The following is a 27,196-nucleotide window of genomic DNA, read 5'->3' as shown; positions in this document are numbered from 1 at the left end:
CCAGTATAATTTAAGTTGTGAATTTAAACTGATCTAGTTAAACAAGTGCAAGAGCTTTGTGGATGCTTATTTCGGTATGTGAACTTACTTCAATTTAGTTTAAGTCAACTGGGAACAGGCTTCACTGTATTGAAATAAGCCACTCTTAAACTGAAATTTTGTATGTCCACAAACCCTTTTGCACCAGTTTAACGCTGTCTATTCTGGGTATTGAGATCGACTGAAATATCCGAGCTCTCAGATAATAGATTTAGCCTCGCAACACCTCTAAGAGGCAGATCAGTGTTGCCATCCACATTGTACAGAAGGAAAATTGAGGTTTGGAGAGACTAAGTGATTTGACCAAAATCTTACAGGAAGTCTGTGGCAGAGCAGGGCTTGAACCCAGGTCCTGCAAGTTATAGGTTAGTGTCCTAATTCCACTGTGTTTTAAACACTTGTTTAAAGTTATACCATTGCCAATTTCTCATGTAGACTAGCCCTTAGTGATGCTACTTCCAGAAAGATGTAACTTACACCTTTAAAAAACAAACAGAAAAGAATACTACAGAAATTGTTTTGGACAGTCTTGCAGTAGCTTCTGTCTGAGCTACAACCAGAGCAATTTCGCTTATGTGACTTGCTACACCCAAAGAAATCCACCAAGTTTCTTAACTCCGTGAGCCAGAACTGTTTGGCTTCCAGAGCTTACAAATTCCACTGAGGCTTCTGTACAGGTGCTAAGCTGCTTGAATCAGAGCTCATTTTTGTTTAAGATTTTTTTTCTGTTTGTTTCTACAAAGATGGTAAATGGTGTGAAGAAGTTTGTAAATTGTGCTGGGAACTGGAGTTCTGAGGCTATAATTTCCGTGCAAGTCCCAACTTTTGTATCTAGCATTATCAAAAATAGTTTTGTGCAAGAAGAATCATGGAATCATACAATATCAGAGTTGGAAGGGACCTCAGGAGGTCATCTAGTCCAACCCCCTGCTCAAAGCAGGGCCAATCCCCAACTAAATCATAAGGAGCTAATCCAAAGCCCACTGAAGTCAAATGGGAATCTTTCCATTGACTTCACAGGGCATTGGAATAGGCCCTAGTTTACCACCGGCACGAATGGAATACATTAAGTGACGTTTGTTTACCATGCTATTTTTTGAGATCTGGCAGTGCAGAAAAATGTTAGATGTTTGCAAAATCAAAAAATGTCTTACCTCAAAAACGCCCTGCTCGACTAAACTAAAACTCTCCCATAAAGTTTTCCTCTAGGCTAGAGACCACACAGTGCAGAATTCTGACAGAAAAATCTGACAAAATTGGAAGCTGAAGGTTCAAAAAATATCAGGCTTACAACGGACATCAGGTTACAACATTATGCAATCACTAGTGTGATTTCATAATGTAAGATCTTTGAGGAGCCTTGCATGACTTGACACTGCAGCCTGTAGATCGGGAGCACTCTGTAGCAGATGATGTTTGTCAGCAGAGATGGTATTTTACTGTGCAGGCATTCCCAAATCTTTGACTCTGAATGGTGGTAGTAATAGTAACTTACATTTATATAGCATCTCTTGACTTGTAGGATACCAAGTACTTGAGAAATTTAGGCCAAAATTTTCAAAAATACCCACTAAATTTAGATTTCTCAGTTTGAGCCTGGCCCATCACAAGTGCTCTTAGGTGCTCTGGTAATACAAATAGTTAATAATATGACAGCGTGTGAATTTCAGAGGTACTAAGCAGTCACAGCTCCCCCCATCTTAAGTTGAAAATATGAATCTATACAAACCATATAAGGAAGAGCAGCCACTTGGGAGGTGGGATGCGTCAGTTATGTAACAGCATGCCGCAGCATGGCACACCAGTTTAGTACAGGGAGTGGAGAACAGACTATTTAATTGAAACTTGAGGGAGAATTTAGGGCCACAGAATGTAATTAGATTAATTAAAATTTGGCCAGGAAATCAGGTTTAGCGATGCCATGAGTAGCTTAGTAAATGTGAACACAAAATGTCAGGACTTTAGTAGCCTTCCTGCTATTAACTCAGCAAGTCAACAGCAGGAGTAGGATAGTATCTACTAAATTACTAACACCATGACCCTGGGTTTTCTTGGAGGTACTTCAAGGTATGCTGTTTAGTGAATGGGTATCACTGAAGTCTTAGTATCTCAGTCTAGAAAGAATATTTCTAGAAATGGTGTCCCAGCATTATAGTTAGTGGAAAGCAATATTCATTTCTTTACTTTGGTACTCTGCTAGTACTTGTCAGAACTTTGATTCAGACTGGCATTAGCAGGATGTCTGCTGTTTGTCCATGCACATTCAGTGCTAGAGCCTATCTGTGCAATAAGAACAGAGAGGGAGAAGTAAATGGTTTTCACAAATGTCACTTGAATAGGAATGAATTAATCGTTCAGTAGGAAGGCCTGTGACACTCTCTTATGCACTACCACAAAGTCAAGTATCTCTTCTTTGTCTTCAAGGCCCTACATAACCCCACCACAGTCTACATCTCTGATCTAGTTGCTAAGGGTGCTTCAGCACTGCATCTGGGAATCAACCTCCCAGCCTGGGTACACAGACTTCTGCTAGTGAGGCTCATGCTAGCTCCCTAAAATAGCTGGAGAGCCTGAACCATAACCTCAGATGTGGTGTAGACATGCCCCAGTACAACACACACACACACACACACTGCTTCATCAGTGCTGGGGCCTTGTTGCCATGTTCATCCACTTCTCTTGCAAACGTGTCCCTGTTTTTCCCCCGAGCTTCCATCCTGTGAATGAAACGCCTTCCTGATCACCTCCCTCTTCATTTACTCCCTCCTAAAGACTCCCTGCCTCCATGATGGCCACAAGAAGAGAGTCGATAATATACCACAACGACAAAGCTAAAGAAATCACCATGCTAGTGATTTCCTTCTCTGGGCTTCCAGGTGCCACCTGTCTATGCTGTGTTTGGCTCGTTGGGCGTGTAAGCGCGACAGGGCAGGAACTGACTTGTGTGCACTCTGCTTAAATGCTAAAGCACAGAGCAGTCGAGTAGCCACCTTTACTCACCATCTATCTTGTTATCTCCTGAACGTAGTCTTCTTCCCTGTCTCCCTCCCCACCACCATCCCCCATCATACACCAACTCTCACACACACACAATTTTTCACTCTCTTGTCTAGGTGAAGGTGCCCCTGTGGCGTTTTCTAATCCCAGCTCCCTCTTCCCGATAATTGTTTGTGAGTAGTGTGGAGTGGCTGCATTGACAGCCTGTGAATTTGGTGTTATAGCCCATAATCAGTTTGTGAGAGGGAGCAGGCGGCCACCCACTGTCCCCAGGATTTTCTACCACTTAGTGCAGTAAAGAAACATTTAGAACTAGGAGGAGGTCAGTTCAAAATAGGGCGAGGGAGGGGAGGGAGAGTGACCCCATGCCTCCTTAGAGATTAGCAGGAACCTGGATTCTGTCACTCAGTGATTTTTCTTCCTGCTCCTGATTCTAAGAGCAAGTGATGAACTTTCTTTGCCTCTTTGACTTCTATTGTACATTAGTATGTGGCTGTGAGTCCTGGATCCCTGCCCTGAGCAAACTCCCAAAGGCTCCTGCTCCTATTTCTTTGCTTCTCTTCTTCCATAACTGTTCATAGATTTTAAGGCCAGAAAGGACCATTATTCATAGATTTAGGAATTCCAAGGCCAGAGTGGGGCAGTCCTGGGGTTCACTACTCACCGCTGAGAGGCTTCTTTGTGGCTGGTCTGGGGATTAACTCTCGACCAGTTTGATGCCCCCTCTCTCCGTTGCTCTCTCTCTCTGGACTCAGGTTTCTACCTCTTCATGACTCAGCCCTGCGGCCAGGTCACTATAGTCCTCCCCTTCCGCAGTAACAAAGTGTCTCCATACAACTGTCTCAGGTGCTTTTCCGCTCTTCTGCCCAGCCCATGCCACATCCCAGTGGCTGTTATGGGAACCCAGGCCTGCCCACTGCTCCATGTTCCAGCCCAGGCACCCTGTGTTTGGCAACCATGGTCTGCTTGCTCCCAGACCCTGTCACTATCTTCCCCAAACTCCTTATCTTCACCATTTTCTGGCCCACCCCGAGTCACTACCGATATCTTCTCTGTTCCCTCTGGCTACTGCAGCCTCTCTCGGGTTCTTGCTGGAATGAGAAGATCTTACTCAAGATCGTTCTACCTGGCGATGTCTGATCCATATTGGCGCTACAGTCTATGAGCAGAGGAGAACTACTGAGGGAGAGCAGAAGTGCCAGCAGCATAAATCTCGCAACAGCAGCATGTCCACTCTTAATCAACTAATCCATAGCGGCATCTCTTGTTCAGTGTGCCAGAGACAGTTCAAAGCTAAAATTTGCTTGATCAGCCATTCACATATTCACAGAAACCAAATCAATCAGTGATGTCATGGTCATCTTTGAACTCAAAGAACGAACAACAACATTCCCAGGCAGAATCTGAGGCCTCACTCCCCCTAGAATTCCTCCTTATCTATTGCCAACTCCCCTCCTCTCTAGGGCTTGACTACAGGGTGTCTTCCTGCTGCCCTTTCGTACCACCAGCTTCCTCTCTTTCTGCCTAGCCCAGCTCCTCCCCCAGCTAGGCTTCATCACTCCTCTCTCCCGACTGTCCTGCAGGTGCAGCCTGTCATAGGGTTAGTTGGCATTTTTTTCCCATTCTTGGGCCTTGTGTAAGGTAGACACCCCATCACAGGACCACTGTGAGTTCAGCTAGTCTGACCTCCTATACTACACAGGCCATAGAACGTCTCCACAATAATTCCTCAAGCAAATCTTTTAGAAAACCATCTAATCTTGATTTTAAAATTGTCATTGACGGAGAATCTACCACTGTCTGATGATGATCATGTAGTCTGGCCACCTGCATAACATAGGCCGGAGAACCTCACCCAGTAGTTTCTTCATCAAACCAAGTGTGAAACTAATATTAAATTCTTACTGGTACGGGGACCCGGCTCTGGGTGCCTGGAAGGGGCGGGGCTGGGGGTCAGCTTTCCCCAGCCAGCCCATCCATGCTACCTGGCCCACGCCGCCTGGGGCTTTGGCGACGATTTAAAAGGGCTAGGGGCTTCAGCCGCAGCCGCATTAGCAGCAGCGGTAGTCATGAGCCCCAGGTCCTTTTAAATCGCCGGCCCCAGGGTAGCTGCGTCTCCCCCCTCCCCTCCAGTTGGCAGCCCTGCCAGTAGCGTCCCTACCAGCAGGGCCACCGATAGAGGGGACAAAAGGGGCAGCGACATTAAAGCGCTGCCGGTGGGGTACAGGCTGGTACCGGCTTTTTGCCAGTACACTGTACCAGCCAACTTTCACCCCTACATCAAACCCATAACTTCTGTTGGAGTTTTGGCATATCTGTCAGAAGGACAGCCAGACTTGTCTGAGGACGTGTCTACAAACAGGTGTTGCCCCGGTTTAAGATTTATTGATACAGCTCAGCCAATAAAACACTGTGGTGGAGTGTGTTCATACCATGCCAACATATACCCCGGTGCTTGTGTCCACACAGCAGTGTGCTGTATCACTACAAACCTTGGGCACTGTGGATCGATATCTCAATGTCCTCCATGCCACTCAAAGGCTCACCATTTTATGGGAACTCCAGGATCTCCGCCTGCTGCCTTTTCTCTCCAAACACCTCTTTCTTCTCTACAGCATTTCCCCTTGTTGCTGCAGTGGCTCCTCTTTCACCGCTGTCAGAGCAGCTTTCTGCCCCACTCCTACAGCCTGCTGCATCTCATTGCCCATGGGCATGCCGTTGCCTCTGTGAAGGGCAATATCCATTTGCATGGATTGCTGTGTGTTTAATGTTGATGTGCATTCATAAGTAAAGCCCCTCCCCTCTTCCCCTTCTGGGCCACATGGCTGTTTATCTTTAGTTTACTTATAGGGACATAGACCAGGTTGTGGATGGACCATGTCGCTCCCCTCTTTGAGTCTCTCCACTGGATCTTCATCACCTACCAAATGAAGTTGAAAATTCTTGTCCTTCAATGCCCTGCGTGACTCCCCTGTGTCTGCGTTTCTGTCCTGCTTTCTCACCATATCCCACCTAGCCTCCTGTGCCCCTGCCCCACCTCTTCCTTTTCTGCTCAAGACCTTGCTATTTTCTTCAATGGAAATATCTGTCCCTCTGCCCCAAACCAGCCTCTCTCCTTCACCCTCCTTTCACAGTCTCCTGTAATGCTGGCTCTAGTTCCATGGTTTCCCTTCTCCTGCCTTTCTCTCATCCCATACCCCCTTGATCCCAACTCCTCCTCCCTTTTTCCTCTTTGCTCCAACCCACTCTCCTTCTCTCTCTCTTGTCCTCTTTTCTCTTCTCCTACCCTCTCTCCACCTTCATCTCTGCCTGCTTCCCAATCTCCTTCCTCCTTTGCATCTCGCCTCAGGCGGGTGTTCTGCTTCTTCTACCTTGATCTGCCCTTTTGATTAGCTATGTTTTGTGCCCTCTGTTGGCCCCTTGTATGCTGCACCCTTTGAAGCTTTGTGCTGGTGACTTTGAGGCTGAAGGACTGGCAAGCCTTGTTTAGTTCCCTTTCCATAGGTCTGAATCTCCTTCCGTGCACACTAGCAGGTTGATAGTTCAAATGCCAGCATTTAGCTCAGCCTTTCATAGGCGTGGGCTTCCTCCGGGCCCTAGGGGTGCTTAACCCCCCGCTCTGCCACAGACCCCCCCCCTTCTCCCAAGCCCCCATCCCGCCTCTTCCCACCCCTGCTCCACCTCCCTTCCCCCACTCCTAACCCTCCCTCCCAGAGCCTCCTGCATACCGCGAAACAACTAATCAGGGAGGGAGAAGCGCTGATCAGCAGGAGGGCGGGAGGAGGCACTGGGGAGGAGGGGAGCTGGCTGCCAATGGGTACTAAGCACCTGGAGCACCCACGGAGTCAGCGCCTATGCAGCGTTTAGATTGTTGGAACATTGGAATTGCCAGACTGAATCATAGAATCTCAGGGTTGGAAGGGACCTCAGGAGGTATCTAGTCCAACCCCCTGCTCAAAGCAGGACCAATTCCCAACTAAATCATCCCAGCCAGGGCTTTGTCTGGCTAGAACCAGATGCTTCAAAGGAAGGTGCAAGGAGCCATGCAACAGGCAGATGTTGGGTAATCTGTCTCCGATGTAAGTCTCCTCCTAACCTTTCGTAGTTAGTAGGGAAGAGCTGTTGTGGTCTCATCGGCAGTGTTCTCTGGGTTCTCAGTATCTATTTCTTGGTAAAAACCCACCACTGAAAAATAAATAAAAACACCTCTTGGTAGGTGACCCACTAATATTGTTACTCCACTACTTCAGAAACAGATATCAGAGCGAGCACAAATCTCAGTTCTGGCCCTCACTGGGAACTTTCCCATGGATTTGAGAGAGAGAAGGATTGGGCCTTTATTGAACAAACTCAGCATTGCCAATCCCCAAAACCATTCGTCAGGTCTCAGAAAAATCACAATTGGCTGAAAAATAGAGAGATTTAAAAAATAATAATTTGCAGAGATTTTTTTTTAATTTGTCTTTTGGCTTCTGAGATTTTAGGTTACACTTACTAGACTTTAGGTTACTTTAGGTTACAAGCCTTGCTCTGCAACCAGAAGGGCAAGAATTTTTTTTATGAGAGAGCTGTGGTTCTTACACAATCCCTTGACTCCAGGAGCTGGGGATTTAAAAAAAAAGATGAAATATTGTGGCACTCATGGTAAAATCCAGAATTCTGGCAACACTGCAACTCTGCTTACAGCACTGCAAACTGCTCTCAGCACTGAGCCGACCTCATTGTTGATGCTGACGATAGGGAAGTGGGACAAAGGCCCTTCTAAAAATATTGGAGAGGAAAATGGAGTTTGCCAGAGGCAAACCCAAGAGAGAAAGCAATGTTATTTTCAAGCTGCTAAGCAAACACTACACTCTATGGTACAGGGACTGTCTCTTTGTTATGCCTTTGCAGAATGGGGCCTGATCTTGAATGGGAATACAAATAAATAACAATAATTAACTATACTCACCCCTGGAGTAACTCCATTAGCACTGAGTTACATTAGTAATGCATTTGGTCCACTGGACATAATACCTCTGGCCAGCCCCTCTCAATTAAAACCCATTAACAAGTCTTTACTGATGCCCCTTTTATTTGCAATGATCTGAGATCAAAAATACTAGTGTATTGCAAGGCATTCTCCTTTCCCAATTTAGGTGGTCCCACTTTGTGACCTGTGGGAAAGAGTTCACAGATTGGGTAAAATAATTTCAAAACTGTAAAAACAAACCCTCATTAGTTTCTTAAACCTAGACCTTGCATCAAGAATTTGGGGAGATTGGATTTAAATCTATATCAACATTTAATTTCATATTCACAGCAGGGTGGGTGTTACAGACGGAAAAGTGAGTTCATCTATGGCACCAAATTGAATCTGAAAATAAAATGGTTTTTATTACTAGTAACTTCACAGCAGTGGCTCAGCTCAACCTTTTCTCTTTTCAAAAGCTGCTACTCCTGCATTTTCATTCAAATCCTGCAAAACTCCAAGCACAGGAGTTCGGTAGCGAAACTAAATATGACACCTCTGCAGATTCAGTTAATCAAATTTATGAATGCTGTAGCTGTATTATTGGTGTAGGGGGGCCAGGAACCATGGTTAGGATTGGCTCTGTGGGGAAGGATAGCTCAGTGGTTTGAGCATTGGCCTGCTAAACCCAGGGTTATGAGTTCAATCCTTGAGGGGACCACTTGGGGGTCTAGGGCAAAAATCTGTCTGGGGATTGGTCTTGCTTTGAGCAAGAGGGTTGGACTAGATGATCTCCTGAGGTCCCTTCCAACTCAAGTATTCAATGATTCCCTTTCTAAACCCCCCTTTTTCCAGTAACTTACAACTTAGCTTTCACCTTTTGGGCTTAAATTTTCCAGGCCTTGGAATGTTTGAGCAAATGCTTCTCAGCCATTTTTCAGAATGAAGAAGGGGAGGGAAAAAAACACTTTTCTGATTATTTGAAAAAATATATAGTATGACTCTTTCTGAACGCCACTAATGCCAAAGTGTGGGTGGGATGGGGAGCGAAAGCAGAAAGGGACGATTTGGCAGGGAAATACCCCTAGGAGGAGAAGTGTCATTCAGTGTCCCTGTGGAAACCTGCTTGGATTTGGAAGGGTGCTGAGGGTGTGAAAATAGTAATTGTGCTCACGCAGTGTTTAAACTGTAATAGTGTTTTTCAGTATCTTCCGAAAGAAAGACAATGACACTGCGTGTGCCTGTGTAACTGATGTGGTCAGAAAATGTTGGTTTTTTTTTCACCACAGACAATTTTGATTTTAATTTTTGTTATTTATTGTTATATATGTATTTATTTGGTAAGAAAATTGAAAACCCTGAAAACTAAAAATATTTCAGCCATTTTTGACTGAAAATTTTTTGCATTACATTTTTTTAGGTGAAGACTTTCAGTCAGAAACTATCAAAAACGTTTGGGTTACAGCCAAAACTTTTGGTTTGGGGACTTTTAGGCCTCTCTGATGAAAAGTAGAAAGTTTTTGAGGAAAGAAGGTGCTTTCTGCAATAAAATTGTGTTTCGATGAGAACCCAATTTTCTGTCGGGAGAAAAAAGTTTTAATGGAAAATTTTTGACCAGCCTTAATCTGTAACCCAAACTGTTAGACTGTAGGGTTTTGTTCCCCTCTAGCAGCTGGGCAAAGAACCACATTGTTGCTTTGGGTTACACATGTGCAGCTACTTTAGGATTGTAGTAAAAATGCAGTGCACCATGTCTCTTTCAAGTGCTGGAGGAAATGGGTGAAAAAGTATAGTTATGGAACCCAGGCCTGCTCGGTGTGGCACTCTGTCCCCCTCTAGTGGCACCTAGACCAGCTAGACATTGATGAGTCTGCTACAGGCTTGGCTAAAAGACTTGTCTTTAAGCTCGTGCGGTAGAGAGAGGCTCATGCATTAAGCTTCAGAAGTCCCAGGTTTGATCCCAGCCAATGACAACCGGGGTCTGTTGGCGTTACAGTTACACAATACCCTCTACGTGGCTAGACCATAATCCAATCCAAACTCTGCTGGAGAGGTGAGATTGGCTGGGAAAATACCATCGAACTGGATAAAAAAATGCAATATAAAGACATCTCCATTAAAGGCAATGATGAAGAAACAACCCAGAAGAGTAACACTGTAATGGATCCCATCCTTCCTTTGGGGGTAGCAGTGGAGGGCTGGAGTTGTGGGGCAATGAGGGGAGTGTGGAAGCAATGGAAGGGCTACACATAAGGTTACCTGAATGGATTTAGCTTTGGAATGATTTCAGAAGCAAAGGTCTCTCCCTCTCTCATCTCAGTTAAGAGCTCTACTCCTTAGTCACTGCAGGGCAAAGAACGTGCATCATTATTTGGAACTAAATGCTTTTACCTTTCTTTGATTTCTCTGTCTAAAGGTGGGCCTTAATGTTCTGGTTCAGAGCGCAAACAAGTTTACACCAGCCACCCGTCTCCTGATCCAGAGGTTTGTGCCATTCCCTGCTGTAGGTAAGACATGATCTACTTCTGCACACTCTGTGTGTGTGATACAGCCCTAAGCATGGATTTAATGCTGTTGAGGCCTACAGGTAGCTTCTACCTTTGTGATTTATACTGTGGCCTGAACACCAAGCTGGCAGCACTGCAAGATGTAACCCGGTGGCTGAGATGTTGTTATCCTAAATAAAATATAGGATTGAAATTCACTGTTTCAGTGGGAATAACCCATGTGGGCCACTCAGACTGTCAGAGAGAGGACTGGACAATGCAGAATGAGTTCTGACGCTTCTAATCTTCTCTCTTTAGATGACTGTTCATTCCTTGGGTAGTAACCATAGCCTGGGCTGAAGAAACTCCTAGGCTCTGGTGTTTGATTTGCTTATATCCAAATTAACAAGAAGTGCTCACCAGAGTACTGCTACTCTGAAACCTCACAAGAAGTTGTTATCCTGAAATGTTTTAGTCAATATCTTGGAGACATAACATAAACCTTTAGCAGGATGAAAAGGGCATATTTGTAGTCACACGGGAAGTGAGTTTTGAGGACCCTGGCTGGAGTGCAGGAATTTGCATGCTGTGCAGTTATTGAAAGCAGTGACAGCCATACTCCGGTACTCTGCTAGCTAAGACCGGCCTATTCCAGTATACAACAGAATAGCTGTTGGCCTCTCCCGTTAGACATCAGTGTTCAGTCTGAATGAAGTGGTAAGACCTTGGTGTTAACACAGTAGCTACTTGCTTCTGGAGATCTGGGTTCAAATATGGTGTAGATCCCAAGGGAAATGAGTTTGATGGTCTTAAGCTACTCTCTGGTGGTTTCAGAATCACATTAAAATATCCACTACGTAATGTGCCATTCTTCAGCCTCTAGAAGCTCTGAATCAGAAGTGCCAGAACATTGGATTTTAAATCTGAGGTGCACTGACAAATATTATGTGAAGAGGCTATCTGGTTTGCTGACTGTCTGTCAGTGCCATCAGCTTCTTGCTTTTGAGAACACTAAAATTTACTCCGAAAGCAGAGGGGAAAAAATGTGTGCATGCAAGGACTAATATAGTCTGTTTGCAGCATGATCTGATTATCGTAAATTCAGTAAAAGGGGCTGCTGCACAAAATCCCAGGCTGCAAGGTCAGATTATGGCCAGATTTACAAATGTATTTAAGCACCTAAAGATGCAGATAGCTGTCAAGATGTACAAGAGCACCTGAGCCAATTAGGGACCTAACTCCCCTGAAAGTCATTGGGACTTAGACACCTTCACTTAGGGACTCAATGAGTTAAATAAATAAAAGGTTAAATTGTTGTTGTTTTTTTAACTATTTGAAGAACAACTAATATCACAGATGTGGGGTTGTTCTGTTTAGTTACATTGGAGAGAGAGGTCAGCCAGCCATAGCCCATAAAATCCAGCATCACCCCTGGAGCAAGGGGAAAGATGGTGAGATATTCTAGTTCATGCATGTAACTGGGAGCCAGGAACTCTTAAATTAGAATCCTGGCTCTGACCGATTCCCTGTGTGGTATTGGACAAGTCACTTACATACTAATTTTCAAGTGGCCTCTGCTTTTGGATGTCTGTTTTTTTGCATGCCCCACTTGGGCCCGCTTTTCAGAGGTGCTGAGCATCTGCAGCTCCCCCTGGCTCCAGCTGGAGTTGAGAGTGATCTGTACTTCTGGTGTCTCAAGCTGGGTGCACAAAAAGTCAGCCCCCCAGAATCAAGGGCCAGTTTTGGAATTGATGTCCTTTACCTTTCTTGGCCTTAGCTTCCTAGTCTGTAAATTGGGAATATAGAAAGTAACCTCTTCAGGGCAAGGATGCTGTCAGTTTGGTCTGTGAGGTGCTCGCACACATTGATTGCTGCAAAAAATAATAAATAATAAATATTTTTACCTCCCTCTCAGGGGTATTCTGAAGATTAGTGTTCATAGTGCACTTTAAACCTGAAAAGCTCGGTGTAAACTGTTACAAAGGATACAAGTTCTTGTTTTTCTCTGTATAGACTGGGTAGCCAAACTTACTGACTCTCCAAGCTGCATATGATAAGCTTCAGAAGTCCGAGAGTTGCCAGACATGCACAGCCTTGACACACGCATTTTTAAAAATATTAGCGTCCTACTTACTGTATCATGGCTAGTTAGTGCTAGAGCTGGAGGCCTGGCGGGTCCCCATCCTGGCTGTAAGTCTTTGGCAAACCAGTTGATATGTTGTCAAGGCAGAATGGAGGAGCTCAGGGGTTTGGGGCTTCTGCCCTGCAGCGGGGGGTGGGGCTAGGGGTTTGTGCCCTGCGGGAAGGAGGGTCTTGGGGCTTCAGCCCCATGGGGTGCATCTGCCAGGGCTTGGGGCTGAAGCGCCATTCCTGGTGCGCCTTGCAGGGCTGAAGCCCCGAGCCCCACTGCCTCACCACAAGGCAGGAGCCCCGAGCTCCCCTCCAGTCTGGTTGGCAGGGGGAGGGGCAGGAGGGGCTCTGCAACTTGCACTTTAATTGTAAAGAAGCCACATGTGGTTTGTGAGCTGCAGTATCGCCGTCCCTGCCATAGGGCGGCTGCGGCTGCTTCTTTTTTTAATCATTTTTCCCTTTTCATCCATGGCAAGGGTGATTAATTTCAGAGCCTCAGAAGGTGAAAACAATTATGGATGTCTGTATTGGTGGGCATTTTTAACTGATTGTTTGTCTTCTTGAGTGATAGGAATGATGCATATGGGGGTGGTGTGTCTCTGCTGCCAACATTTTAACTGTTTATTAAATCCCTCATCATGCATCATTGCTTAAGCAGCCTGCAAAAAGCCATTTGCAGGGTGTCCCTCTCTGCCCTCTAATCTAAGCTAGTCTGTCTAGGAATTTGTGCTGCAGCTAGTGTTTGTGTATCTCACTAGCACTGAAAGGAGTATGCCACGTTCTTTGTACCTCTCCAGGGAGAGTTTCATGGCTTTGATGTATTGAAGTTTGTTATTTGGAAAAGCAGGTTCTGTAGTTCATTACGGAGGCTCTGAGATTCGTGGTCATTGTCTTTCCTGGAAAGGGGTCCCACAGCTGTGGGCCTGCTGAAGAGAAAGCTGCTGTTCACCGGTCTTGCTCTTGGGTGAACTGGGAATCAACTAATGAGCAGTAACACCCTTTTGTAGACAAGTCTCCTGAAGCTGACAGTGTAATTATGCCAGTGGAACGTAGCTGTTATAATAACAATTGGAGATATGCCTATCTCCTGGAACTGGAAGGGACCTTGAAAGGTCATCAAGTCCAGCCCCCTGCCTTCACTAGCAGGACCAAGTACTGATTTTTGCCCTGGATCCTTAAGTGGCCCCCTCAAGGATTGAGCTTACAACCCTGGGTTTAGCAGGCCAATGCTCAAACCACTGAGCTATCCCTCCCCTGTTGTAGGAGGTCATGATATTGGAGAGTAAGACACTCCATTGGGTGGATTGGGCTAATCCTGTGGAAGGCATTGGAAGTAAAGGCCATGAATATTAGTCTTTAAACACCCACATGTAAGGATTCAGTCCTATGAGGCAGTGAGCTCCCTCCATGAGGTACTGGGAGTCATCATCTTCTGTTGGAAGTTAATGGGAGTTCAAGTCACTCAGCACCTTGCAGAATCAGGCCCTCTGAGTGGTGCACAAGCTAGAGGCTGGCCCTCTGTGTAGGAATACATTTCACCATGGAGACTAGAGCTGAGCAAATTATTCGTGATAAAGTATCTGATGGTTTTTGTATATTACTCAAATTATTTTAGAGAGACAAGGTAGGTGAGGTAATATCTTTTATTGGACCAACTTCTGTTGGTGAGAGAGACAAGTTTTCGAGCTACACAGAGCTGCTCTTCAGGTCTGGGAAAGGTACTGGGAGTGTCATAGCTAAATCAAGGTGGAACAGAGTGTTTAGCATAAGGAATTAGCACATATTCTGGATCATTCAAGGGAAATGCCCTGTCAACACCTCTGCAGTCATAGGACCAAAAGGGTTGTTAGTGGGTTACAGGTTGTTGTAATAAACCATAAATCCAGTGTCTCTGTTCAGGTCACAATTTTTAGTGTCTAGCAAAGTTACGAATTTAAGCTCCCAGGCTCATCTTTTAAAGGTGTGCAGGTTTCTTCTGAGGCTGAGGACTGAGAGGCCAGATATGGAGGGATTGCTTTGTGAAAATGTCCACCCACAGGTGACAGTGGTTTTGCCTTTTATCATTTTCCTGTGTGAGTTCATTTGAGACTGTCTATCTGATTTCACCCATGTAGTTGTTATTAGGGCTTTTAGTGCACTGAATGAGGTACACCACATGTTGGGATAGGCATGTGTGTAGGAGCCATGGATCTTGAAAGGTGTGGGGGGGACGGGGGTGTTGATCATTGTAACAGTGGAGACATGGCTGCAGATTTTGCATCTGTTGTTCTGGCAGGGTCTGGTGCTGCTTTGAGTTGGTGTGTCCTGGTCTGTGGGGAGCTTGCTTCTGATGATGAGCTTGGAGAGGTTGGGGGGTTGTTTTTCGATCCAATAAAATATATTACCTCTCCCACTTTGTCTCGCTAATATCCCAGGGCCATCACGGCTACAATAATATACATACAACACTAAAACAATTTAATGTATTCATTATTCAAAACCCACTGATTTCTTTAAGTGAATGATTCTTGGTCAGCAGCTTGGTCAGGAACTGCACATTTTGAAATCAAATATACAATTCACACTTAGCTACCGGCTGCTATTTGAGTATGCAGTCGCAATGTTCACTTCCACAAGTGATCCTGCTAGTGAAGCTTGAATGATTGTGGAAAGTGAACACGCCGGGGTTATGAGTACAGTTGGCTGAATTTACTGTACATAGCCTTACCCGCTACTTACTGAGCAGTACTTGAGTCAGATCGTTCTCTTGCATCACAGATTTCCATATCAGTAATGCTCCTCCTGCACTGGCAAATGAGAAGAATAGAGTTCCCCCTAGTGCACTATTGCTATAGAAGGCAGAGGGAGGTCTTGTATGAATCATTGAGAATTGCTGTAGGAAATGACAAAGCAGCATTCCAGCACAGGAATTCATAGCAAAGCTGTTTACAAAAGCTACATTGAAACTGGACAGTCATTAATCTAAGTGCGGTTTCCGTTGTAAGGCAGTTGAAATAATAATAAATATTGATTGAACATAGAAATTCTGAATCCAAAAGCATTTGATTTTTAAGATATTTAGTGATGTACGGTTTGAATCAGAAACAGAATCAAGTCCTTAAACCAGCAATACAACCATTTTTTTACAATAAAAACGAATAAAAATATTTTTCCTGCAAAAATGCAGACTTATAAGAGCTGCTTCTGAAGAAGCCCAGAATTTTATGTGAATAATTGTTACAGCTTTACCCGTAACTGTGAGTTTTTGGGGTGCAAATTGAAACCATTATACAGTAGATCGTTTAAATATTCTATGCTCTGAGACCCACCGACCGTAGAACAAAAGTGTTGAATGTATGGTATCATTCCTCAGATCAGTCTTACATGGCCACGTTTTCTAGATCACTTGGGTAAAAAATTATGCCTGAGTATTTTAAAGGACTAATCACCAGTCATAAGCCATTTCTTACTTGGATAATGATTATTAAAGCAATTCCACACATTTAATGAACCTTTTTCTATTTCTGTTGTGAAACTTTAAAGTGCTAACTCTTCAGGGCTCAGTTCATTTTAAAAATTTTTTGCCCAAGCTTGATTCTGCTCTGACTGATTCAAAGAATTTTCATCACTCCTTCAGACCACTGCAAAGTAAGCACAGCAGCCCAGATCCTCAAAGGTATTTAGGTTCCTAACTCTCATTGATCTCAATGTGAGTTAAGTGCCTAAATATCTTTGAGGATCTGGGCCATAGTGGCTGGTAAGATTTCACTTTTGCCTTTGCCTAGTTTGCTCAGTGTGAAACACATAAAGCCATACTTCTAAAGGGCAATCCGCCCTGCCCAGGCTCCATTTGTGTACACCAGCTTTGTACGTGCAAGTTACTTGCACACACAGCTTTTGTGCACAGTCACTTCTTTGTGCAAATGATAGGACTTGCATGTGCAAGATATGGAATTGAATTGTTAGCTAATGCAGAGCACAAAGCAATGATCTTATAAACCTCTATCCCAATATAATGCTGTCCTCTGGAGCCAAAAAATCTTAGTGCATTATAGTTGAAACCGCGTTATATCAAACTTGCTTTGATCCACTGGAGGGGCCCCCCCCGGAGTGCTGCTTTACCGCGTTATATCCGAATTCGTGTTATATCGGATCGCTTTATATCGGGGTAGTGGTGTACACTCTTGTCTGTCTGCTCCACATAAAAAGATAGTTGCCTATGTGTTGGATCACATGCAATTTTCAGGTGTCCTCTTTGGTCACTTGAGGGTAGAACATGTTGCAGTAATCTAGTTTGATGTGACAAAGCATGAATAGCCATGTTTGTGTCTGAGAGATAAGGTCATAGCCTCCTGGCCAGCCAAAGAAGGCCTCTCTGGCCACTTTGGTATCTGGGTGTGCATAAGTCTGTTGTATCCACATGTGATGAATCCAATAGACCTCTAAGCTTGTACAGGACACCTGAAGTAGGCAAGATAGTTTCTCTGCAGGTTGTGATCACACTTCCTGTTAGTTCTTGTTAAATGATAAGAGAAGAAAGCGCTGTTGTACCTGGACTGGCTGCAGCTTCATCAGGCTGTGATGTCCACCAGGATGAGGGTGGAAGTAAATACTGCATAGTATTGCACAAGGTATGTGATCTTTTACTGACTTACATTGAGATGAGTTGGAACATCCCAAACGAGTGCTTTCACCAGCAGGCCCTTGGCTCTTCTGGGGTGGGGGCTCTCTCTCTTTCTCAATGACATTTTCATCAAAAATGATAATGATTCCACAAAATGTTTCGGTTCTAATGAAAAAAGTTTCATCTAAAACTTCCTAATCAGCTCTAGTTCTGATCCAAAGAACATATTAACTTGCCTCCTCTGACATCAGCCAGCATGTCTTGTTTAACCGGGCTGCCCAAAGGGAAGTGTTATGTAGACTAACATATATTACACTCCTTATTAATGTTTAGTACATATGCATCATCTTTCTCCAAATATCTCAAAGCTTTTTGCAAAAGTGATCATGATCCTTTTTTTACAGATGAGGAAACTGAGTCACGGAGAGGTCACACAGTGGATCAGTGGCAGCAGAACTGGGAGCAGAAGCTTGGTCTTCTGCCTCAAAGTTCTCTGATCTAATCAGCAAACAATGCTGCTTTCCTCTGGCACTGTAGTGTCATCCTCCCAAACCGTGTATGTGTGTCTCCATGCAAGATAAATACATGCTCACAGGAATAGGATGTCAAAGTTGGAAAGTGAAGCACTCGGTGCTCATTGAGTGTGCAGGTCAGACGGTGTGCAGTGAATGAGGAAGCTGTTCAACAGTTAGCGGTTATCCTGACTGTGCAGGGTGTGCTCCCTTTTTCATCCCTTGCACACTGTTCAGCTGCAGTGATTGAACAAGCCCTAGTCAATTCACCAGCCAGCCTGTACTGTGAGTGAGGTGGAGGTCCTGCAGGAAAAATAGCATGTAACCATGTAATTAGATTGTATCGTACAGCACACCCCAGAGGGGTAGAGTTGAGTTTGTATGGCTAATCTCAACTTTGGCATTTCCTGACTTTAAGTGTTCCGTTCTTTATTTGCTTTAACATCGTTATTTGTAGTGTGTCCTAGGTTTACTTTAAATATATATAAAAATTAAAAACCAATATGATCTCCTGGAATTATTTGGTAGACAGCAGTTAAATGCTGTGTCCTGCATAATCTTTTCATTCAGAGCCTCATTCAAAGCCCATTGAAGTCAGTTAGGCCCAGATCCTCAAGGGTATTTAGGTGCCTAACTCCCTCTGAAGTCAGTGGGAGTTAGGCACCAAAATACCTATGAGGATGTGAGCCTAACCACCATTGCTTTCAGCGGAAGTTAGACACCTAAATATCTTTGAGGATCTGGGCTCCAGAACTTTTCCATTAACTTCAATGGCCTTTGGGTCAGTCCCTAAACAAAACAGGGTCTGCAGAGGTCTGCTTCATTCAGTGTGCACATAAATAGATCCTATGCAATCTCCTTCACCTCTTGCAGTGGTCCCCATGTGCAGAGCCCACATAATGCTGGGAGATTGCATAGCGAATTGTAATTTCCATTCACAAGCAGAGTGCTAATGGGAACATTGGGAAACTGTTGTTAAAAGGTCTGTTGTCTACCACTGGCTCCCTGTGTACTCTTGGGCAGACCACTTGACTGCTTTAGGTCTCAGTTTTCCCCATCTGCAAAATGGGAGTGATGATACCCCCTTGCTTTTAAAAGGCACTTTGAGATATAGGGGTGAAAAATGCTGTAGAACCGTTAACATAATTATTTGTCATGAAAATCCTTACCCTGATGGTCATGCCGTTCTTTTTGTTTCGGATATGTATTTAGTGGGAAATTTTATTTTAACCATCCTTTTTTATTTGGCTTCAAAATGGCATTAAAGATTGTGAGTAGATTTCAGAGCTACGTCTCAGACCAGGTTTGGATCAGAGTTGCATGTTACAAAATCTCTGCCACCAGGTGGTTCTATTTTTACACAGAGGTGTTAGGAAAAAGAGGTTAAGCTGGCGTCAGAATTGATTGGGGACCCTAATTAATTTGTTTAGCCCTTAATTAATTCTCTAGTTCTTATTTTATTTGTGTACTGTCATGCTTAATTTTGTGCCAGGACATCAGGAAGCCTCCCACTAATTGCTGTTTGGTTGTTTTGAGACCTGGAACTTATTGGGTTGGAGACCTGGGTAAACTGTTTAATTAAAGATCTGTCTTTGTATTAACTTTCACTACCAGCCTTGAGAAATGAGCTAGATTTAACCTTGTGAAGACATGGGGCCAGATGCTGAGCTGATGCAAATTGGCATAGATCCACTAATGTCAATAGGGCTGCGCCATCTTACACCAGCTGGGGGTCTGGACCATTGACTTCAATGGAAATACTCTGATTTTTGCCAGCTGCGGATCTGGTCCTTTGATTTCACTGGGGGCTGTGCTGATTTACACCAGCCAGGCATCTGAGCTATGTTGCTTTTCTCAGGGTGTTTATGTGGAACTTCTTTTGTCAGAAAAATGAATTACTCTTGCTACCATCCTTAGCCTCTTTCAAGAGTGATGGAACTTCAGTAAAATGCATCCACTTCTAGGGTGGAAGGCAGCCACTATCCTGTGTAGAGTAGTACACTTCACACCCTCGGTCGAGGAATTAAGAGTTTGGCCAGAATCACTGGGTATGTCTTCACTGCAGTTTACCTGGTTCTAGGTAACCAGGTATGGGAATTATAGCAGACTAAGAGTGTGAATGTCCAGCAGTTAAGCCACACTCAAATCACACCTGTGTAATCATGTCCACGCTGGTTCTGCAGTAACTCAGGTTAGGCACTAGAATTGCTGGGGGGATATCCCCTGTGTTTTAGTACTCCACTAAACTATGTCATTCTGTGAATCGTTCTGCAGTGTATTGTGGGAAAACTTACCTGTCTTTCCTGGGTCCCTGTGCAGAAGTCTGAGCTCAACAACACAGTAAATATAAGCACTTCCAGATAGGCATACTCCACACTGCTGTTCACAGCCTGTGTTCCAACTGGTAGCAAGCATGGATCCAGCCAATAACCCGTTCTAGCTGTCAGCATTAATGCAGCTCTCGTTTCTGGGACGCCAGACCCAATGCAAGGCATGAGATGCAGTGGAGGAAATTTAGGCAGTGGCTTGTTGCCTTCAGAAGATGGTGGCAGGCCTTGCTAAGGAGATCATGCAGGAGGCATGCAGAGAAGGAGCAGTGGAAACAGCTGAGACAGGTTTTAATAGCTGTGGAATCTCACCGTGCTGACTGGCAGTTCTGGAACAGGACCACAAATATCAAGCGGTGAAACTACATCGTCCTGCAGACCTGAGGTGATCAGCTGTGACTCTAAATTTTCTGCAAGAGACAGACCTCCTTTATGGAGCTGTGTGAGGAGCTTGCCCTGGTCCTTCAGCCCCAGATCATGCGTATGAAGCTGTCCGTACCACTCCAGAAGCAGGTTGTTATTGCCATCTGGAAGCTGCCTATTCTTAGACTGCTGCAGATCAGTGGCTAGCCAGTTTGGTGTTGGCAAGTCAGCTGTCAGTGCTATGGTGGTAGAGACTTGTGACCCAGTTATTGTTGTGGTTTGTCGATAAGTGGTAAGGATTACTAATATCCCCAAAATAATTATTGGCTGTGGGAGAATGGGGCTCCAGGACTGTCCCGGAGCCATGGATGGCACATATGTCCATGTCCATTGTCTGCCCCCCACAAGGTTCACATGAATACATCAACTGGAAAGGATACTACTTATTCATTTTGCAGACCTTGATTGACCACAGAAGGAGATTCATGTACATCAACATGGGACGTACCTCAGAGTGCGTGACACCAGGGTATTCCAGAGAAAAATTCCAGGGTGTTTTCAAATTTAGACAAGGAAGGACTTTCTTCCCTCCCAACAACATGGTTATCAGCGCTGTCCACTGTTACTTTAGGGGACCTGTGTTATCCTCTACTGCCTGGCTCATGAAGCTGTACCCTGATGTGAGAGCATCTGGCAGAAGAAGGTTTAATTACACACTGAACAGTTGCAGGAAGGTGGTGGAATATGACTTTGACTGACTAAATTGTTGGTGCTGTCTACAAACCATTTGGATGTCAATGCATGTAATGCCATTTGTGTTGTCAGAGCCTGCTGTGCACTGCACAGCAGATGTGAGGACAAGGGAAGTGCTTTCACCAGGAGTGAGTCAAAGACTATACTGGTTTACAGACCCAGTACAGTCAACCAGAAAGTCACAGGGGTTGAGTCCAGGGAAGCGAGGGAAGTAAGTGATGCCCTGCGTGCCCACATTCTCGCTAGACAGGGGAAATGCTCTTATGTGGAGTTGTGATTCACCTGTTCTATACATATCAATTTATCTCTTGTCAGTCTGACTTGATAAATGCTTTGATTTGAATTTTCTCTGTCTTTTTGTTTCCCAACACACATTCAATTGTGCAAACAAATACTTTATTTGAAAACAACACAAGCACCCCAGCTGCCGCTGTGTTAGGAAAAGGGCAAAATCTGTACTGGGCTGTAAACAACTGACAATATAGACAATCAGGGCAATGTCACAGGAAATGGAATTGCACATTCTACTCCTTGGGTGCATAGGGATAGAATGAACAAATACATCTGCCTATGTACACTTCCACTCTAGGAGTGCATTGATTGGCTCATGCCCCAGCCAGAACTCTTCATGGTCTGCATGACATGAAATAGAGTCCGTCATTCTCATTTTACAAATGGGGAAGCTGAGTCACAGAGAGGTTAAGTGCCTTGCTCAAGGTCAGAGAACCTGTATTAGAGCTGAGAAGGAAACCCCAGTCCCACTCCTGCTCTCCGCTGCACTGTGCCGATGGATTGACTGCATACTGCATACTACATTTATTGATAGAATCACTGTCTTCAAGAGATGGGGCTGGTTAGGAAATGGGCTTGTCACAAAACTTGGCATGAGTGAAATAAATAACAAACCAGGGAACCCTGTTAGATTCCTAGCAGTATCATATTGTTTGATCCTGGAGGGATCCTGTTGCCCTCAGGGAGTTCCCAGGCTGGGAAAATATAACTCTTGTCTCCTCCTGTGAGCAGCTGTTTGCAAATTTAATCCACTTGTTATTACAGGAAAAACATGCCCCCAAGTTTACTAAAGATCAGTCATCCTCGTGGAGATCTCTGCTAGTGCATATCACAGTAAAAGCAGCAAAGAATCCTGTGGCTGCTTTTACAGATCCAGACTAACACGGCTACCCCTCTGATGCATATCACAGTGTGTCTTGTGTCCCCCACAGAAGCAATTTTGAACTTCCACTCTCCCTTCCTCCCCCAACCCTGCAATGTATATATCAGGTTTTTCTTTCAATAGCCATTTACAGCCTCAGTCTTCTTCCTCTCTCTTGCAAAAGTTGAATGGGAAGTTCTTGAATCTCACTGTTTCCAGTTTAGCATTTTCAAGAGAGAACTGGAACAGATCACTGGCCCATAGAGTGGTGCTGAAAAGAAACTCAGCCCAATGGTCCAAATTCATCCCAGGTGTAACTTCATCGGGCTATGGAACGTGGAAAGAGAGAGCTGGGTTCCAGAGACTCCAGGAACCTTTTATTAAAAGAAACAAAAATAATGTTTTAAACAGCTTTGCAGAATGGTTATGAAAATGTACCAGCCCAGCCACAAACTCTGCTTTCCTGCCCTTTACCTTGATGATAATGAAATAACTAGCGATATATTACATGCATGTGTGGGGTAGAATTTTGGGATGTGTGGGTTATAAGGCATTTATTTAAAAATAGAGAAAAGAATCCAAATTCATCTCTGAAGTAAATGTCTGTAACTCCACCATAGTATGCAGAGCTGCTCGCATTTACACCAAGTCTGAATTTGAGCCCTTTTGTAGCGTTTTCCATGTTTTGCTCTCTGTTTCCCTCTCTGAAGTATTGTCTTAGTAGAAAGAAATGTTGCCTAAAAAATCCATTTGGGTTTGGTGTTTAAGTGGGCGAAGAAATGCAGTCTGAAAAGGAAAGTAGCAACTGGCCTGAGATGTGGACTCTGGTTTAGCTTGGATTTGAATTCAAACTCCCCCAAAATTTGGGCCCATTCGACAGATGAGCTTGATCTGTGAAGATGAGAACTGTGACCTACATGGATCAGCCATACGTGGTTACTACAGCGGCAAATGTAAGAAGTTAAAGCTTTTTGTTCCTGTGTAGCCTGTGGAGTCAGCACAGCTAAGGGAGAGGGAGTGGTATTCTATTCCTTCTTGTGCTTCATCAGCAGAATTCTCTACTAAGGGCTCAAATTAAGCACACGTTTAAATGTTTAGCTGAGTTCAGGCCTAAGTGCCAATCAGTTATACGGGGGCAGTGAGGTTGTTCAAAAAGGATAGAAACCAGTTTGGCCTCCGAGGGCCTGATCCAAAGCCCACTAAAGTCAATGGAAAGACTCCCCTATGCCAGCCCTCGAGACCCCAGGGTGAGTTTGCAGGGCTGACGGTTAGCAAAAAATGTCTTTTTATTTGTATATTGAGCCCACTGATTGATTTGATCTAGATCTGGGTCTTATTTGAACTTCATACTGGAGGGCACCCACCCAAAACTCTGAGATTTGATAGAGAAATTAGTATGAGACAGTGATCCCCACAATACCATTGTTTACTTAGTCGCCTTTCAGAGTGGAACAGCACTTTAATGCTGCTGGCATATATTGTGAGTCAGCTCAGGAATTTTATTTCTGCTCGCTGGAGTGGCACTAATGCTGTGCGGGATTTTTTCACCTAAAAAGAAGCCTTTAAAGTTTCAAGATTTATGGCCAAGTTGCGGGGGGTTTTTTTGGTTTGGGTTTTTGTTTTTAACCCAGATAGGAATTCCCCGAGGGTGTTTTTCTGTTTTTATTTAATCTCTTTAAACAACTCCTTTTAGGCAGTACAAAAGGACATATTCTCCATGTATAAAGACTTTCAACTCCCAGGTAAATGTGAAATACATATAAATTCAGAGAGGCATTGTAGGTGAAGTAATATCTTTTATTGGACCAACTTTCTGTTAGTGAGAGCAACAAGCCACACAGAACTCTTTTTCAGGTCTGGGAAAGGTACTCTGAGTGTCACAGCACAATTCAAGGTGGAACAGACTGTTTATTGTAAGTAGTTAGAACATATTGTGAGGGACAAGGCATCTGATGGATGATCAGCTCAGATCTTCGTATTTGACCAGTACTTTGAAAATATAAAGGGCTAAATATTATGAAAGATTGTCAACAAAGTAATTGACAGATAGGAACTTGTTCAGAATTAGGGAAAATCCTGTCAGATCAGAATCTCTGTTTGAATCTGGTCCAGATTCCCTAAATACTATAAAGATGATTGAGGGGTTCACGTGCTACAGGGGCCATAGAAGTACCTTAGATCGATCTCATAGCAATAAGGCAGATTTGGTTTGCTTTTACAGAATGAGCAGACACTTTTCCCACCTTTGCTTCTTGCACTGTGTACCTGGTAATCCACAAACGTTGGATTTTCACTTTTAAAATACTTTCATATACATTTAGTGCTGGTGAAGGGTGCTCAGTTTATCACCCTGGAGACTGTGCCTGTTTATCCACAGAACCGGTACAACGCAGGCAGCCACCCTATCTCACCTATGTATGTCAAGCCTGATCTTAAAGCACTTTATGAAGCTGGGAGAGTATCAGTGTCTCCGTTTCACGGAGGGAGAAACTAAGGTATACAGAAGCGATGTCACTTGCCCAAAGTCATACGGCAAGTCAGTGGCAGAACCAGGGACAGAGCCCAAGGCTCCTTTCATCTATTCTGGAGCCCTGCCAAGTGGAACAGGCTAACTCCATTCAAGTTAATGGGGGTGTTGCCCAGCCGAGGACTTCAGGGGTGGGATGAGCATGGTTATGTTTAGAATCTCGCCAGCATATAACAGTGGCTTGTTTGTAATGTATGTAGTAGGTAGGGTGACCAGATGTCCTGATTTTATAGGGACAGTCCCGATATTCAGGGTTTTTCTTATATGGGCGCCTATTACCCTCAACCCTTTGTCCTGATTTTTCCCACCTGCTATCTGGTCACCCTAGTATCAGAAAGGAAATAAAACTTAGATTCTAAGTCTCTCTTCTTTCCTATTATGACATGGGACGGTTAGCGGTAGTTGGCATTATGGCTCCCCCTGCCTGGAAACAAAGAGGGAGAAGATTTATGAGCAAAACTCTGTGTCTAGAAACTGCTTTCTACCCCCTCTCCCTCCACTTCTCCTTCCATTTGACCTGGAAGCATGGGGCCTTGGCCTCAGTCCTCCTGTCATGCCTCCTCCGTCCTAGATGAGTCTCAAAGCTGAAAGCCAAGTTAAATAGCATAATTGTAAACGATCCTGAAAACCCTGAGACTCATAAATATACAGGGCAGAAGGGGAACTCCTGACCCGAGAAGTTGCAGAATGCTTAGAGCTTGGAAGTAGCTAGCAGAGCGTGTGTGTGTGTGTGTTGTGGCTGGGAGGGAAGGAGAGATTTGGTTCTCTCTGGAGGTCCACTTCCCCATAATAACTAATCATCCTAAAGTGAGAGATACCCCAGTGCCTTCATTGTGTTGCCTCACACAACACGAGTGTTCTCAGGCCTCCTGCCCCATGACTGGGCGCTGTAATCCCAACCAGTACTCCAGCTCCTTAAATGTGTGCACATGCATGCAGTTTCCCTCCTATTCTGGAGTGTAAGCAGCGTGTGTTGACACAAATCAGCTTTCATTGCACCAGGGCACGCCCACCTGCCACTAGAAAAAAAAATAAAAGTTGGTTATACTAAATGAATTGACTTTAGTTAGTAAACATTATAACCCTTCAAGAGCTGCCGAAACACGCCTTTGGAAGGAGCTCATCAAATGAATAGTGCTGCAAAGCCAGACTGTTTTGCTGTCCTTTGCCTGATCCCATTCTCTTAGCTATGATCAGATTGACTAGTTGTTCCTGTTTGTTCGTAGAGCCCAGGTGTACCCATCAGGGCCTCACTGCTGTGTGTTGTACAGAAATTGGGGAGGGGGCAGGTCCTCAGCTGGTGTAAATCAGCTTAGCTCCCTTGAAGTCAGTGGAGTTCTGCTGATTTACACCAGCAGAGGATCTGGCCCATGTAATAAAAAGACAGGCCCAGATCCTCAAAGGTATTTAGGCTCCTAACTTTCTTTGAAATCAATGAAACCTAAATACCTTTGAAGATCTGGGCCATCATTCCCATCCCAGAGAGCTTTCTACAGGTGAATGAGACAGACAAGTCGGGACAAGATAATAGTAGAAGAGGCATATTGGTATAAGTAATAAACTCTGCTATCTAGTCATTGTCCGCAGGTCTGGTTTTGTGGGCGCCGTGACAGAGGTGAGTGAAGGAAGGGTTTGAAAGAGGATAAGATGGGAAATTTTTCCACTGCATGAGGCCTGGGGTGGGAGATAGGACGAAGGTGCTTGGGGAGAAATGGACTAACAGATGGGGAAAGCCAGCATTGCAAAGCAAAGTTGACAACTTGCTAAGATAAAGTTGCTGACATATTGAGCAGGGTTATATAGTGAAGGGCCTTATTGGTAAAAATGTGAAGTTTGTGTTTGACGCACTGGAAAAGGGACTCCACAAAGGGGTGATATGGCCAGAGCCACAAGCCAGTCGGCTGAGGCTAGCAGCAGCATTCGGAGTGGAACTGAGAACAAGGCAAGGTTACAGTAGTCAAGACTAATGAGGAAGGAAGTTATTTCCAAAGAATTCCAGCGCGAAGACCTAATCAGGCATGAATTTCAGCAGAGGGCAGCTCTCTGAGGCCAGGTCTGAGCCGCACAACGGGAGTGGACTTGGATGTGGAGGCTAAATGTTGGTGGAAAATGGAGGGAATTCGCTAAGGCACTGGTGGTTCATAGTCTAGTTGGAAAGATAACTCATTAAAGTGTCAAGCAAGTAGCTCTCTTTAAGAAAGAAAGAAAGAGAGAAAACCAAATCTAAGCAGCTATTTTCCTCTTAATGTTGCCACCCCATGATGGGAGTTCAACAGGAACAGGGTTTACAACAGCATGTGTTAATGAAGCTGCTTCTAATTAGATTCTACAAAACTTTGTATGCACTGTTAAGAG

At 44.4% G+C, this 27,196-nt stretch overlaps 1 protein-coding gene across 7 annotated transcripts in view; it reads left to right on the top strand.

Annotated features, from left to right (window-relative positions):
• The window catches only part of SFXN5 (sideroflexin 5), a 182,651-nt gene that overhangs the window by 89,674 nt on the left and 65,781 nt on the right, over positions 1-27,196 (top strand). For all 7 annotated transcript variants that reach the window (XM_030563309.1, XM_030563308.1, XM_030563307.1 and 4 more), the window contains one exon: positions 10,404-10,494. In XM_030563309.1, the coding sequence (XP_030419169.1) occupies positions 10,404-10,494 (91 nt within the window). The remainder of the gene's footprint in view (positions 1-10,403; positions 10,495-27,196) is intronic.

Source organism: Gopherus evgoodei, chromosome 5 (genome assembly GCF_007399415.2).
Source record: "Gopherus evgoodei ecotype Sinaloan lineage chromosome 5, rGopEvg1_v1.p, whole genome shotgun sequence".
NCBI lineage: Eukaryota > Metazoa > Chordata > Testudines > Testudinidae > Gopherus > Gopherus evgoodei.
This window is presented reverse-complemented; position numbering and strand designations above follow the sequence as displayed.